General features: G+C 35.4%; 1 protein-coding gene across 1 annotated transcript; it reads right to left on the bottom strand.

Moving 5' to 3' along the window:
• Positions 1 to 9,223: 9,223 nt before the first annotated feature.
• On the bottom strand, positions 9,224 to 10,855 carry LOC140006133 (geranylgeranyl diphosphate reductase, chloroplastic-like). The gene has a single exon (XM_072047974.1). It carries the CDS (start codon positions 10,773 to 10,775, stop codon positions 9,369 to 9,371), a length of 1,407 nt encoding a protein of 468 aa, XP_071904075.1. The 5' UTR covers positions 10,776 to 10,855; the 3' UTR covers positions 9,224 to 9,368.
• Between the last annotated feature and the right edge of the window lie 6,058 nt (positions 10,856 to 16,913).

Below are 16,913 nucleotides of genomic sequence, written 5' to 3'. Positions count from 1 at the left end.
GAAGTGGGGTATCAACCAACACCAATTCAGGTTCGATCTGAAGGCAATGGAATTGGGAGGATGGGATATCATACTAGGTGTGGATTAGATGACACACTTCAGTCCCATCACATTTGACTTCCAACAGCTTAGGATCTCCTTGCACCATGAGGGAGGGGAAATTCATCTACATGGACAGGCAGATAACTGTGATTTGGACCTGATCAGGGGCAAGGACTTGAGAACCTTCATTGAATACAAAAGACAGATGTGCATGGCCATGAGCTCTCAACAGAGTGAAGAGAACAGAACAGAGTCTATACCACTGGCAGTACAAGAACTGTTGCAGGATTATGAAGATATATTTCAGACACCCCACTCATTACCTCCAAGCAGAAATGTGGATCATGAGATACCTCTTAAACCAGATGCTCAACCATTCAAACTCAAACCTTACAGATATCCTCATTGTCACAAGGAAGAAATAGAGAGGCAGGTGACTGATATGCTACAGAAGGGCATTGTCAAGCACAACAACAGTCCATTTGCTTCTCCTGTGTTGCTGGTCAAGAAAAAGGAAGGCACCTGGAGATTCTGTGTGGACTACAGAAAGCTGAACGAACTCACTGTCAAGGACAGATTACCAATACCCAATGTAGATGAGTTGCTGGATGAATTAGCAGGATCTGTGTTCAAAACTAAACTGGATTTGACTGCAGGTTACCATCCGATCAAGGTCAAGCCACAGGACACTTACAAAACAGCCTTCCAAACCCACTGTGGTCACTTTGAATTTCTGGTAATGCCCTTTGACCTCACCAATGCTCCTGCAACCTTCCAGTCATTGATGAACCAGGTATTCCGACCTTACCTGAGGAAATTTGTTCTAGTTTTCTTTGATGACATCTTAGTGTATAGCCCCACACTGGAGGAACACATCCAACATTTACGAATTGTGATGAATATATTGAGGGATAACCAACTCTATGTGAAGAAATCCAAATGTACCTTTGCTCAGAAGAGAGTAGACTACTTGGGGCATACCATTACTGACAAGGGAGTTACCATGGATGAATCCAAGGTGAGTAGTATCTTGCAATGGCCTGTGCCACAAACTGTCAAAGAGTTGAGGGGATTTCTGGGGTTAACTGGCTACTACAGGAGGTTTGTTAAGTACTATGGACAGGTGTGCAAGCCTCTGACTGAATTGCTCAGAAAGGATAGCTTTGGATGGAACACAAAAGCACAAGGATCTTTTGAGCACTTGAAGAAGTTGATGTGTTCAGCTCCAGTTCTGGGATTACCAGACTTTAAGAAGGAATTTGTTGTTGAAACAGACGCCAGTGGAGGAGGAATTGGGGCAATTTTGATGCAGGAAGGACACCCCATTGCTTTCCTGAGTAAGGCACTGTCTTCCAGGAACTTAGGCCTGTCAGTTTATGAGAAGGAACTCCTTGCCTTGGTAATGGCAGTCACAAAATGGAGACATTATCTGGTGGGGAACCACTTTGTTATTCGAACTGATCACCAATCCTTAAAATATTTGCTGGATCAAAAACTGAACACTGCTCTCCAGCATAAATGGATGACAAAGCTCATGGGACTGGATTATGAGATTCAATACAAAAAAGGAGCTGAGAATCAAGTTGCAGATGCCTTGTCTAGAAGATATATGGCTGTTTCAGACCTTCCACTCAACTCCTGCCTAGCTATTACTGCTGTGAGACCAGGATGGATAGAAGAACTGCAGAAGAGTTATGAAGCAGATGAACAGTGTCAAAACCTCATCGCCCAATTACTTTTGGATTCCACTACTCATCCTGACTACACACTGGTAGATGGAGTGCTGAGGTACCAAGGGAAAATTTATGTGGGAAGTGCAGGTAACATCAGAAATCAGATTCTTCAAGTGCTTCATGCCTCAGCGATAGGAGGGCATTCAGGACAGCATGGCTGTTGGCAGAAGGCCAGATCACTGTTCTACTGGCCAGGGATGAAACAGGAGGTGATCACCTTTGTAAGGAACTGTGACACTTGTCAAAGGAACAAATCTGAGAATGTGCCTTATCCTGGTCTGCTACAACCAATTCCAATTCCTACATAGGCTTGGACTCACATTTCCATGGATTTCATAGAAAAACTGCCTAAGTCACAAGGTTTTGATACTATCCTGATGGTAATTGATAGGTTCACTAAGTTTGGACATTTTATTAGGCTCATGCACCCCTTCACTGCCAAGGTGGTTGCACAAGTTTTCTTGGACAATATATACAGGATGCATGGATTACCTGAGTCCATCATCACTGACAGAGATAAGACCTTCACCAGTGGCTTTTGGAAGGAACTATTTCGGGTAATGGGAACAGAACTACACTACACCTCCTCTTACCATCCTCAATCTGATGGGCAAAGTGAAAGGCTCAACCAGTGTGTGGAAAGCTACTTGAGGTGCATGACAGGAGAAATGCCCTCCCAGTGGAGCAGATGGTTGCCAATGGCTGAGTGGTGGTACAATTCTACCTATCACTCCAGCCTCAACATGACACCATTTGAAGCACTGTTTGGTTATAAACCAGTACCATTGCCATTAGGGCCTTATCTAGACTCTGTAGTGCCGGCAACAACTAATATACTCCAGGAGAGAAACAGGATTTCTATCTGCATAAGGGATAACTTGATCAAGGCTCAACAAAGGATGAAGTACTTTGCTGATCAGCACAGGTCTGAGAGAGAATTTGCCGTTGGAGATTGGGTATTTCTGAAACTTCAACCTTATAGACAACAAACAGTGGCAGTAAGAAAATGCCTCAAACTATCTGTCAAATATTTTGGTCCTTTCCAGGTGGAGGAAAAAGTTGGTTCAGTAGCTTATAGACTGAAGTTGCCAGCAGGCTCCAAAGTACACCCTGTGTTTCATGTTTCGTTACTTAAGAAGAAGGTCAGGCCAATGCAAGGAAGCTCCACCAAGCTACCAGAATTGGACGCACAGGATCAATGTCCCTTACAGCCAGAAGCAGTTTTGAGCAGAAGAGTCATTTTACGTAATGGACAAACTGTCATTCAATTCTTGATTAAGTGGGAGCAACTGGAACCTGAAGAAGCTTCTTGGGAAGATAAATCCTTCATCGAGAGCCAGTTTCCTGCATTTCAGACTTGAGGACAAGTCTGTTCTTAAGGGGAAGGGATTGTCAGGCTGCTAATCAGGCCTTCAAACGAATAAAGGCCCATTTTGGGCATTAGTCAGTTAGTTCATCAGAATTAACAAAAACGGTGTCGTTCCAATTTGTATTTCAGGTAGTTAGTTAGTTAGTTGTCAGATTGTTAGAGTTGGTTAAAAGGGTGGGTCCCATTGGATGAATGTAACAGAAAATGCATGTTGAATTCATTTCCTACTTCTGATTCTTTCTCTCTCTAATTCTTCTCTTCCGCTTCACTCTTGTTCTTCCCCAATTCCACTGATCCTCACCAAACCTTCAATCTAAATTCTACCATTCCAGAATTAGTCCTTAGTTCGTGACAGTTGGATAAAATGGTGTGGGTTGGATAAAATGGGTAATGGGTATAAGTGAGTCAACCCATTTATATCCATTTAATTAGATGGGTATAAATGGATAAGTCAAAAAATGAATTGGGTAACCCAATTACCCATTTATAACCCATTTATTTTAACTTTTTGTAAACTCATTTAAATTCATTTTTGTAAACTAAATTATCAATTTATACCACCTTTGCACCCATCATTAGTTTTAAATATTTACTTATAATATTCAATATGCCAAATTACCAATTTTTTTCCTATCCCTACTCTATGTCGCAAAATTACATACTATTTAATAATTGAATAATAAGAATATAAAAATTTGAACTACGTACTATAAAAGTTAACATAAAAACTTAATCCAAAAATTTTGAACCCCTAACATTTTTTTATGTGTAAATTTAAAATTTCATTTTGGAAAGGTAGGAAAAGTGGCTAAAACTTATCATAAATTGGTAATGCTGAAAAATCAGCAGGTTAACAAACTAAAAGAAAATAAAATGACAAGATAAAACCAACAAATAATAATAATAATGAAACAAAAGTAGTTAACATCATAACAAAATGAAAAATCTGAAAAAAAAAAGGGTGGGGGAAGAGAAGAAATTTGGGGGAAGATAATTCTAAATGGGTTAATTAAGTTTGATGGGTTACCTAATAATACCCATTTATTAAATGGGTATTATTAGGTAACCAATTTATATATTTTTTTTCCGAAACGATAAGTGATTTTATAGATTAACTTAAACTTTATAAAATCAAGCAAAGACTCGATAAACACTATAGAACCAGTGCACAATAGCACTAAGGAATCCAAAATTCCTCCTCTTCAACGATGGGTAACCGCAACGGTCAGGCTTGGATTAATTGCAATCAAAACGATGTAGTTTAGTGGTGAGTATTGAGTCGGTTAGGATTAACTACCAGAATCAAGTTGTCATAAAGGTGGGACCACCATTAATTGTAATAACGACATTTTTAAAAAAAATAACAATTTCCATTCTTTCTCAATCTTCTATCTTCTGCCTCTCTTCTCTAATTCTTCCCTCTAATCTCCACACTAGATAGTCGAATTATCTGGTGTCCCTGACAGTAACCCATTTATACCCGTGTATAAAAATTTAAAATATCCATACCTATCTATTCATGGACGGGTATGGATAAATTTAATTAAATGGATTGTCACCTATACCCTAGTGGGCCCAAAAAGAAATGAAGGAAATCAGGTAAATCAATTGCGTAGGAGAAGTTGACCTTTGACAAAAAAAAAAAAAAAAATTGCGTAGGAGAAGTTCTCATAAAGGTTTTTTTTTTTTGTTCTCAATCTTATAATCTTGCAATATTTTCTGGTAAATCTGTTTTTGCGCATGTTGCTATCTCAAAAGTTTTCCATGACTTGAATCGAAGATTATTTGGAAAAACTTTTTAGAATAATACTATAATATTTTATTTTTTTGTGACACGATATATGTGAGACAAAAATATAATTTAAAAAATGAAAAGATGATTGAAGACGTGTTTACTGTGCGAGTGAAAAATTTTTGCAACAAAATGGGTATCAAAACAGATGGCATTTTTACTTCAAAAAACAGACAGTTCTCTTTAAATTTTTATGTCAAAATCAAGTCCATTCTTAAAGTTTCATTTTTGCAACAAAGAATGTATTCAGCCCAAAAACTCATTGAGAAACATAACTCCTGGATTATATGAGGGAAATGCTAAATCCGGTCATCTGTTCTTTATCCATACTTTATAAAAATGTTAATATTTACAATACAAGTCAATAGTCATCTATATATTTAACTCAAACAATAGTCTAAAAATGAAAATAACCCAAAAATAAATAGCTTTACTTTTCCTTCAATCTTTAAGGAATATAAAAGGATTTTTTTAGCAAGGAAATATTGGGATTTAAGAAGTGAGGAGGGGTGGAATATACGACGTAATGTAATGTAAACTTACTTTTATCTAATTATAAGAGAATATGACTACTTGATAGAAACCGAAGCTTACATGACAAATATGAGTACTTAATAGAAGCCAAGATTTACATGTCTAGTATAAAAGTGGAAAATGTAGTAAAAATTTAATAGTATTAGTTGTTCAAAGGTACGATAAACAAGCAAAATTTAAAGGAAAAATACATGTTGCATGTCAAAATTTTTTTTAAAATATACTAAAGCATTGAGTTACAATGGCATCATAATAGAAATCATTTTAAACCGAAATTTGTTGGTGTTGAATCATGTTTTAAAAAAGTTGAATAAAAGTGTTAGATTTGAATAACAAGAGCTTGTTGAAGCAAAAAAAATTTCTATAAAGATTATCACAAAACTAAGTTATATAATTATAAAAAATAATTGATCAATCAATGTGAGTGCAAGAGAGAGAGAGAAGAATAATAGGGGGGCCGAGGGGAGAGTGAGAGACCATAACATAAAATACTTAATTAGAGAGAAAAAAGAGCAGTGATTAGTGTATAGAAAAATCAATGAGCGTATATAAAGTTGATTGATTGAGGGTAATCTTGATATTTGCAAAATTTTGCTTTGGCAAGAAAATAATTGCTCTGTCAATATCGTTTGCCAAACAAATAGCATTTGTACTCGAAAACAGATGGTTCTCTTCAGATTTTTACTTCATGATCAAGTTCATTCTCAAAGTTTCATGTTCGTCGATAAGCCAACTTTAGACGAGAACGTATTCAGCCCAAAAACTCATTAAGAAACATAACTCGTGGATTATATAAGGGAAATGCTAAATTCAGTCATTTATTTTTAATGCATACTTTAAAAAAATGGTAATATTTACCGTACAAGTCAATAGTCATCTATATATTTAAAGTCAAGATGTCCTACTTTAAAAAAAAAAATCTATATATTTAAAGTGTAAATTTAGAAAAGCCAAAGTAAATTTAGCACCCTTTGTACCAAAAGTAACAAATACTTTTCCTTTTTTTTTTTGGAAGTCCAAAGATAATGTGGAGTGACAACTAGTTTGGATGGTCTGTAATGAAAGAACTGTAGAAGTAAAGAAATTTTGGGGTTATTTTTTAAAAGACTTTTTACTTGGTGAAATTTTCTCTCCAAAAAATTATAAATATAATGACCAAGGCTTTTCCTCCTTGCTTTTGTATCCTAAACTCCTAAACTATGCCTCAAGGTTTTGTTTTGTTAGTCTTCCTTGCGGCAAGTGTAAAAATTTCAGGAGAATGAATTATTTCGTTTTTATTCAATCTAGAATAAGCCTCTTAATTAATTGGTTAGCTATGAACAGAAATCAAAAGGCCAGGGAGCAAACTATGTGCCCAAATCTACACTTTAGGCATTAATTTATTGTACGTCCATAAGGCCGTCATATACATCCATTAGCCAGACTGAAAATGAGTAGGTGACAATTAGGAAATTAAGAAAGATTTATATTAGCTCCATCTTTTAACTATGAAAATAACTCAATTTCCAACTTTTAATTATTAAGGAATCCAAAGTCAATATTTTGGCCATAGTCTATTTCTGTGCTACGTATATTAGCTCCATCCTTTAATTATTCCCTCTGTTCCAATTATTTTATCGTGTTTCAAGAATCCAACTTTTTAACAATAGTGGTTTGATTGTGATGTTTATACTTTCATTTTCAATCTTACCCCCACAAGTTTAAAATTTGAATTTGAATTGTAACATACATATGATTAAACAGAGGGACTATATTGGAAGAAGAAACTAAAAAGGGTTTTGATTTTCTTAACGTAACAAATATTTTGTGGAACCTTAAAATAAAAAAATATGATACTTTCAATGGGATGGAGGGAGTATGAAAATAACTCAATTTCCAACTTTTAATTATTAAGGGAATCCAAAGTCAACATTTTGGTAATAGTCTATTTCTGTGCTACTTGCATGAAAATGAACAATAATATGTAAGATGGCCTCTTAACTGTTCGTGCAATTCAATAAAACTTAGCTATAAGACTAGACATGGATTTTGAATCTCTCTTGTAGGCAATGCAATTAAGCGACGTAGAACCAAATTTGAAGAAAATTAGTAGTTTAGTAAGGAGAAGAAGTTTTCATAACGCGTTCTTCCTCTTGGCCATACAATCGGCCATATACAATTGCGCAAAACATTTTCTGCCCTACTTTTTTTACTATTTTCTACCTCAACATTTATTAAATTGCCATATATCTTTCATGATCATCCTATTTTAATTCTTTTTTTATCCCTTTAAATTCTAATACTAATAATAGAGCAGAATATAAAAGATCACATACTTGAAAGATAAAATTGAACTAAAAATGGGTTTTTAATAAATTTTCTGATTTTTCGTTTTCTGTTATGTATTGTTATTTAGTTTTTTATTTTTTGTATTCTACCCTATAAATAATTGTTGGAACCTAAAGGGACATGAAACGAATTAAGATGAGATGTTTTTGAAGGATACAACGATCTAATAAATATTGAGACAAAAAATAATATAAGAAGTGAGATAGAAGATCATTTTAGACACAATCGACCATAAAGCTTTGCAATTTGTGGTAAATTTTGAGTATGCCACCTTTCTATACCAAGTTTGCCATATTTTGCAAATTAAACCAATTTAACTAAACAAACCAAATTTGCTTCCAATTATTCTTCTTGCATTTACAATGATATATTCCAAAGATTTGCTCGTCCAGAAATAAAAAAACACATTGATGTCTGAACTAGTAGGCATCAGTAATCAGTCTCTTATATCAGATTAAAAGAACTTAGTTGGACATGTATGCATAATTCGCATATCATGGCAGAAAACAGTTGAGAAGGTAAAGTGTTAATTCCATTCTCTCCAATTTATATGCACTTAACCGTACAATTTAGTACACACTTAGCAGCAGGTGCTCTACAGTCTAGTTTAGTAGTCCCACATCGGTTCTTGGGGGGTTTGGGTTGGGTAGTTAAATCCCTAGGTTGCCTTCAAGAGTTGCCGGCTTTTGGAGGTTAATCTGAGATTAGGTTTAATTATTTCAACAAAAAGTCATTTACTGGAGTTGAAAAAAGGTACAAATGATAAATGTACGGAAAGTGTAGATTTCTTTTTTTCTTTGAAGGGAAAAAAAAGTGTAGATTTCTGTTGAAGAGTATCCGTCTTGAAAGCTTGGGCCTCCAATACTAAAATTGAGCATTTAAAGACTTCAACGTTTCATAGTCCATTTGAATTTGATTGGCACAAAACAGGCATTGGCCCTGTTGGAAATCTTACATATCTTTCCCCATTAAACAAATTTTTTTTTTTAACTTTTAAAAACTGAATCCACATTTTTTATACAAATAAAAAATTTATACAAAAATTTAACTTTTGCATAGTTATGAAGTTCAAATTTCGCACGATTATCATTCATCTAACGCTAATAATATATAATTATCTTACGCTAATTTATCTAACACTAATAATATATAATCATCTTACGTAAATAGTATATATACACTGTTAAATTATATAAGATTTGCTCGCTCGAATAAGTACATCAATTTTTAACCAAAAAAAAAAAAGAATAAGTACATCAATACATTAATGTGAACGTCATTGTCCCAAAAGAAAAAAAAAAAGGAATCCACATCTTTTATCCCATAGAGGCCAAAGTGATTGTTGGACACAAAACTTTGAGATCCTTCAAGCTTGGCACACTTTGAGATCGGAAAAGCACAAATTACTACTACAGTATTACAAGCTGGCATACAACCTTCCTCATAAAGATTTATCATATATGAAATTGAACTATGGATGCACAAATTAGAATCACTGTACTATTCCTCAATCCACATTCAAAAAAAAAATTACACAAAATGTATCAAATACTAACAATTAATCAATCCGTCATACACTGAGCTTATCCATCTCCCTCCTCAAAGCATTAGCCCTCACCAAACTCCCAATTGTATTCACAGCCAGCTTCAAATCCTCGATGGGATTCCCAGGAGCAACCTTCTTGTACAGATAGCTATCAAAAGTCATCTTCTGCACGTATTCATCAGCACACATTTCCACAAATGCTTCCCTTGCCGGATTCGACCTGTAAAACAGCTTCTGCAGAACATCAAGAACCTTGTAAGTCGGCCAATATGTCTTGTCCCACTTCTCCAAATACTTCCTCAAATCCCCTTCTTCCACCATTCTCTTCCCATTCTCTGATCCCTCAACTATTGCCTCTGCACACATTCTCCCGCTTTTCGCCGCGAAATAAATCCCCTCGCCGGAGCATTTCGTCACGTATCCGGCCGCGTCCCCCACCAATGCGGCTCTGTCCAGCAGTCTCCTCGGCCGGGGATGCTCCGGGATGGGATGAGCCTCCACTCTTATGATCTTCCCCCCTGCAATCTTGTCTCTGGCTCTTAGCCTTGTGGCGAGCTGGAATTTCTTGATGTCGGGTTTGTGGGTGACAGTGCCGGTGCCGACCGCCACGTGGTCACATTTGGGGAAAACCCACCCGTAAAAGTCCGGTGAGACGTCGTCTCCGACGTACATTTCGGCGAGATCCTCGTAGTATTTCATCTTTTCGTCTGGGATTTTTACGCGTTCTTGGAAGGCTATGGCGTATTCGTAGTCTCCGGCATTGATGGACTTTGCGATCCGGGAGTTGGCACCGTCGGCTCCGATTACGGCGTCGACTTCCAGAGTCTTTTTCCCGCCGGAGACGCCGGTTTTCGCGTTGTAATCGGTGTAGTGGAGGCGGTAAGGGGCTGTTTTGGAGCTAGGCATTTCCATTTTCAGGAATAGTCCGTTTATCAGGGTAGCTCCGGCGGTGGCGGCGCGGTCGCGGAGGAAGGCGTCGAGGACCTCACGGCGGACCATTCCGATGTACTCGTGGGGCTTGAGGGTTTGGCCGATGTCTACGGCGACGTTGGAGGGGGAAATCATCTTCATCTTGGTGACCCGGCGGTCTATGATGTCTAGCGGGAGGTCGAATTCGCCCACCATGCACAGCGGGATGGCGCCGCCGCAGGGCTTGCAGTTGTCGAGCTTGCGCTCGATGAGGAAGGTTTCGATGCCACCTTTTGCGAGAGTCTCAGCGGCGGAGCCACCAGCAGGGCCTCCACCTACCACTGCGACCCTGAGGTTGCGGCCAGTGACTTTTGGGCTGGTTTTGGCGGCATTTATGCGGAGCTGTTTGCGGGCGGCAGTGGTGGTGGAGCTGGGTTTTGCGAGGGCGGTTATGGGGTTGTTCTCCGGCGACGCTTGCCGGAGTCCAACGAAGGTCTTCAGGTTCAGGGCAATTGAAGCCATATTTCTTTTGGTTAGTTTACTTACTGAGAAAGAAGTGAGAACCAGCCAAGAGCAAGAGAAGTCCAGCAGCAACTTAGAAAGATAAAAAAGATTTGTGGAATTTTTCGATGATTTTTATGGATATGGTTTGGGATAGGGACCGTTGGATGGGTGGGGATGGAGGGGTAGGATTTATTGAGGATAATGAGGATAGATTTTGGATTTGTTTTCTTTCTTTCTTTCTTTCTTTTTAGGATTTTTTTTGGGGGCATTTTCTAATAGGAGTATGGAGTACGAGTGAACTTTTCTTTTCTGGCCAGAAGGGGAGTGATTGTACTGGTTTTGCATGTGGCAGAAGAAGTGGCTTCAATTGTGCCACGCAGTTTCAGATTTATTATTTGTATAAATTTATTTGATTATACCATAACCATTTAGATTAGCTTTTATTTTACTAGAAATGTATATATAAAAAATTTTTATTATAGATGTTTTTGAAAGTGTTTTTAAGAGTATTTTTAGGGGTTTCTAAAATATATTTTGAGATTTTTTACAATTTATCACTTTTTTGAATTTTTTAAAAAATGTTACATCATCCGTTACCACTACCTACTGCTACCACACCCCCCTCTCTCTCCCTCTCCTCCCCGCTCTTTCCTACCCCTCCCTCTTTCCTCTCCCTCCTCCCTCCTCTCCTCCTCTCCCCCAGCCCCAAACACTTCTCCCACTCGTAGGTAATGGCTACGATTCCGGTCACCACTCTAGTCGCGACCTCCTTGGTCGAGACCTTTCTAGTTGCGATCAAATCTGGCCACGATCAGGAAGATTGTGGTTAGTAGAGGGGGAGGGGGGAGGGGGGATTGGGAGGTGGAGAGAGAGAGAGGAAGGGGTTGTGGGTGTGGGGGTGGTGACGGTGTTAGTGGAATGTAATGGGTGGTGTGGTGATGGTACATAGCACGTGGAAGAAAAAAGAGGGAAATTTTTTTTTATTTTTTAAAATATTTGAGATGTATTTTTTGAGTTATTCACTTATCACTGAATGTGATACACACTCAAATATATCTGATTTAATATTTATCAATTCAATAACTTATTGGATTCAAACTTCAGATTTCATATTTCAATTTTTAGATTTTAATTTTTTCAAACCCACCCTTAGTCGTAGTCGTATTGTATATATTTTCCTACATATTTTTTTCTCCATTTAACTCATTTTGGGGAACAGACTTCATTTGTCACGTCTAACCTAATTCATTCATAAAAAGAAAGAGAGCTTAAAATAATTATTATTCAATTATCATTTTGTTTGGTGAGGAAGGAGACTTTTTAAGGTCAATTATAAAATATATATTATATATAATTATGAATTTTGTTCAAACCCAATTTGAGGCCGAAACTTATATAATCGTGTGAGTTGAGTTTAAGTTTTTTAATATGAGCTGGAAGCCCGAAAACCTGAAATTAAAAAATACAAATAATTTATGAGACTAGTTTGGACTTACTAAACTCGGCTAAAAAAACTCAATTGACACCCCTAAAAATAAGCAGGTGACAATTAAGAAATTAGGAACAATGTACATTAGCTCCATCTTTTAATTATGAGAATAACTGAATTTCTAACTTTTAATTATTAAGGAATCAAAGTCACTATTTTGGTTATAGTCTATTTCTGTGCTACGTATATTAGCTTCATCTCTTAACTATGAAAATAACTCAATTATTAACGGAATCCAAAGTCAATATTTTGGTAACTGTCTATTTCTGTGCTACTTACATAAAAATGAACGTTAATATATAGGACCAGAAAATGGCAGACGAAGTGGCTTCAATTGTGCCACGCAATTTCAAAGCCGAGTACTTTTTTTTTTTTTGCTTGGTACGATGGATTTTATTCTATATTTACTCTTACTTTACATCAGAGGGATGGGAACATAAAGAGATCAAAAGGAATCCAACGAATTACTGCCGATTTTTCAAAAAAGCCCTAGATATTAGCCTACGTCCAAATCGTGCTATAAAGCTCTATTAATGGCCGAGTGCTCGGTTTTCGGAGTACTTTATTATGGTTGAGTTTTGGGGTCCAAATGTTGGCACCTGCAAATAGGATATTGCCATGTGTGGTGTGGTACCACAATCTTCAATCTATTTCCACGTAGGGAGCTTGCATGGTACTTCAAGTCTTTAACTTTGCTTCACAAATTTGGTTTTTTTTTTTTTTTTCTAAATTATTAGTTGAGCACCAGGATGCAAGTTAAGACCGGAGAACAGCTTGATCTCTTTAATTAAGAATTTGAAAATACTACATTCCACTAATATATAGGAGTGTAAACGAGTCAAATCAAATCGATCATCTAATGTTTAAATTTGTTTGATTATTTTAATAAATTTGAGATTTTGTTCGAATTTGGTTTATTTATTTGTTGAATCGAGTTTGAATAAGTTTTTTTTATTAACTTTGAATGTTATCGAAAATAAGGCCTCGTAACACTTAAAGCGCGAAGGGGACAACCTACCCTGTTTAAGTTTAATTTGATTAATTGGCGAATCAAACTCGAACGAGTTTTTATTAAATCGAACTCGATTCGAGTATTAATTAATTTGGTTCATCTTTAAACTCTACTACTTTGTGACTATTATTCGAGTTGAACCAAAAATTGTAATAGCCTCCTACGCAAGCATCCACAATTTGGATAGACAAATTATTCTAAAGAATATCTACTTGTATCATAAATATAGTTCTTAATTAATTTTTTATTTTTTTAGTTCATTTTAATTTCACATACATTATATTTAAAAAAAAATTATTATCATTATTTCAAATAATATTTTAAATAATCACTTATGCAAACACACTTCGATTAGAAGGAAAAGTTTATATTAAAATCTTCTTTTTTCCTTCAACTTTTAGGGAATGTGATGTGGTACACATGTTACCATATATCTTGTTGACATTAAATTTTAATAGTTGATGAACAAATTCAGAAAGCCTAAATTTAGCTAATAACTTGGCTTACTTTTTGTCACTACTGAACAGGACGATGACAAGAAACCATAGTGATGTAAAGTTTTTATTCCTTTTTTTTTGTTTTGCAGCACAGTGGTGTAAAGTCAGGAGGTTGGACCTTCTCCTAAAACTTTCAAGTCATTTAAAGCGAGAACATATTCGCTGTGAGCCTGTGACAACTAGTATTCCAATAATTACTGGGGTTGGTCCAGTGGTCATAGAAAAACTCTTAGCTCTCTACGCATTTATCAGATTTAGAATTTGAATTCGAATTCTGTGCCTCAAAATTGGAAGTGAAAAGAGTGTAGAGAGGGATGGATAAAAAAAAAATCAGTATTCCAATAAAGTAATTTACGATTGTAGAACAATCATAAAAATCTACCTTTCTCAATTCACAATGATAACCCAATGAGTTTTGTTGAAACGAGGAAATGCGACATATCTACCAAAAAAAAATTTGCAGGGAATATTACATATTTTTTTCCTCCATTTAACTCATTTTAGGGAATTGACGTCATTTATCATGTCTAACCTAATTAATTCATGAAAGAGAAAGAGGGCTTAAAATAATTATCATTCAATTATCACTTTGTCTGGTTAGAAAGGAGACTTTCTCAGGTCAATTACATTGCTAGACTCTTTATTAAGAGTAACTCCCATGGTCAAAAATGATACTCCCTCCGTTCCACTTTGATAGTCATGTTTTCCTTTTTCGTCTGTCCCAAATTATAGTCTACTTTTCAATTGAAGAATGTAGTTGTATTTTAATTTTCCTAAAATGCCCTTATTCAATGTAAGTTATTGTTACTATAAACCTACCCCATTTAATGAGAGTTGATTCTTTTTTTACCATCAATTCAAGTTCCCATAAAGTTGTACTCTATTTAATGTGAGGGTATTTTAGGAAAATAGCAATCTAAATTTACTTTTCCAACAAAGTTAACTACTTTTTCTTAAACTGTATGAAAAAAGAAACCGGACTATCAAAGTGGGACGGAGGGAGTATTACAACTTCCGCCTAATAACGGTAGAAGTAATATTTAGCTGCAAATGAAATCTAGTTTAGTGTCTATGTCGCGATTAGTGACTCAAAGTGCAGATAGTTCTTTAATTTTCCAAATTAGATAAAAATGTACATGCTCATTTGTTACTTCTTTAACAAGATCAATGCCCGAGTGATTTAAGGAAAGCACCAAACCAGAAGGACCTTCTGGATTTCAACTACTACTTCATGAATATGGTTGACATGGCATGCAATTGGTAGAATTAATTTTTTTTTTTTAATGAATGAAGTTGTTCCTTCATGTATGGATAGCTGTTGGAAAAATGGAGTTCATGCCAAAGCTCAAATCTCCTTTGACATTGATGACAGTGCCTGATCAAATTATATCCCTGAAAGGACAAACTCCACTTTGCAACCTCTAACTTATATCACCTTTTCACTTTATACTTTTAACTTCAACTTCGGAGATTTTATACCCTAAATTCTTAATTTTGGATATTTTGTATTTCAAACTCTTAAATTTGTCCTATTTAAATCCAATCAATGATAATTTTAGCAAAATTAATGACATAGAGGATTCTGTAAATCAATGATAATGTGTCAAAAGTAATCAAAAGATGCCAAGATATCAAACAAAATTGAAATCATGCATTATCATTAATTTGCACCATCTTTTTATCTCGTTAACTTTACTAATAATATTAGTAATTGAAACCTTATAAATCAATAAAAATGTACTAAAAGTGGTCCAAAAGTTAAGGATTGCAATTAGAACAAAACGGTACATTGTCATTGATTTCACCGCTTTTTATCTCATTAATTTGTGAATGTAGTCATTGATTGGATTTAAATTTGATAAACTTGAGAATTAGGGTGCAAAGTGTCCAAAATTAAGAGTTTGGGTTACAAATTAGGAAAGTGATATAAGTATGGAGGTACAAAGTGAAATTAATCCATCCCTGAAATAATAACCTAATATTTTTTGGTTTACAAAAGAAACTGGTTAGTTCTACTTTGCACTTTTCAATTATACCCTTCTCACTTTGGTCCTTATAGTTTAAAATTGGACATTTAAGTTTTTAAAGTATCAAACTTGTCCCACTTAAATAAAATCTATCAATAAAATTTTAGATTTTATTTAAGTGGAACAAATTTTAAACTTTAAGAACTAAAATGTCATACTTTGAGGTTTAGAGGCCAAAGTAAGAATTCCGTAGAGATGAAGGATTAAAATTAGGAATTACCCCACCCTAGTAGAATTGATCGCCATGCAAATGCATTTGGGCTCTCATGATCGTAAATTGACAGTTCTTTGGACTCATTAGAAACAAAAGTAACCAGAAATTGGAACTCTTTAAGTGCATACCAAATCCAAGGGCCACAGATTTAGCAGAAGTCAAATAATTGTGCACTGGCCCAAGAGATCCAACAATAGTTTTGATCGCTGTTTTTCTCTTCGTCAGTTAGTATATCTGTGGGAGGCCCAAAGACTTGACCCAATTTGCTATAGATTTCTGCACGGTTGGTGAAAGAATCCTTTAACATAAAAAGTTTAGAGTCGTGACCCACAAATTTTTAACATGTACAAAGTTCTGATTCTTCCTACATCATATTAGTGTCATTCCTAAGTGTGTGTGCTTATTTCAAAATTATATAATTAATTATTTTTTTATAATCAACTATTATATATAGAATCATGTTAGATGATATATGTGCTTTTTTAAAAGGCATTTTTTTAATATAACATTAGAGTACTATTTTTTTTTTTTGTTTATTAGGAAGTTGTTGTATTTAAAATCATGGTAGAGAAAAAGAAGTGATATGAGTAGACGTTACTTAACATCATGGTAGAGAAAAATAGGAAATCTGAGTAATTTGAAAATTAATTTTAAAGGACATTTTTGGTAAAACATTAAGCGACATGAACTGTTTATACCAAATGGACACTCTTCCATTTTATATATAGTATAGATTTTTTTAAACATACATAGGTTTAAATTTGTTACACATATATTTTGGTTACATCTATAATCTCCTTTTCACACACTGAAATACATTTAGACCTGCTTGTGTAAGAATTATTTGTACTATCAGTGTAAAAAACATTAATCAATTCAAATACCGTACGAAGTTGAAAAAGAAAATGTGCCTATGC

The sequence above is a fragment of the Coffea arabica genome, chromosome 4e (assembly GCF_036785885.1).
Source record: "Coffea arabica cultivar ET-39 chromosome 4e, Coffea Arabica ET-39 HiFi, whole genome shotgun sequence".
In the NCBI taxonomy this organism is placed as follows: domain Eukaryota; kingdom Viridiplantae; phylum Streptophyta; class Magnoliopsida; order Gentianales; family Rubiaceae; genus Coffea; species Coffea arabica.
This window is presented reverse-complemented; position numbering and strand designations above follow the sequence as displayed.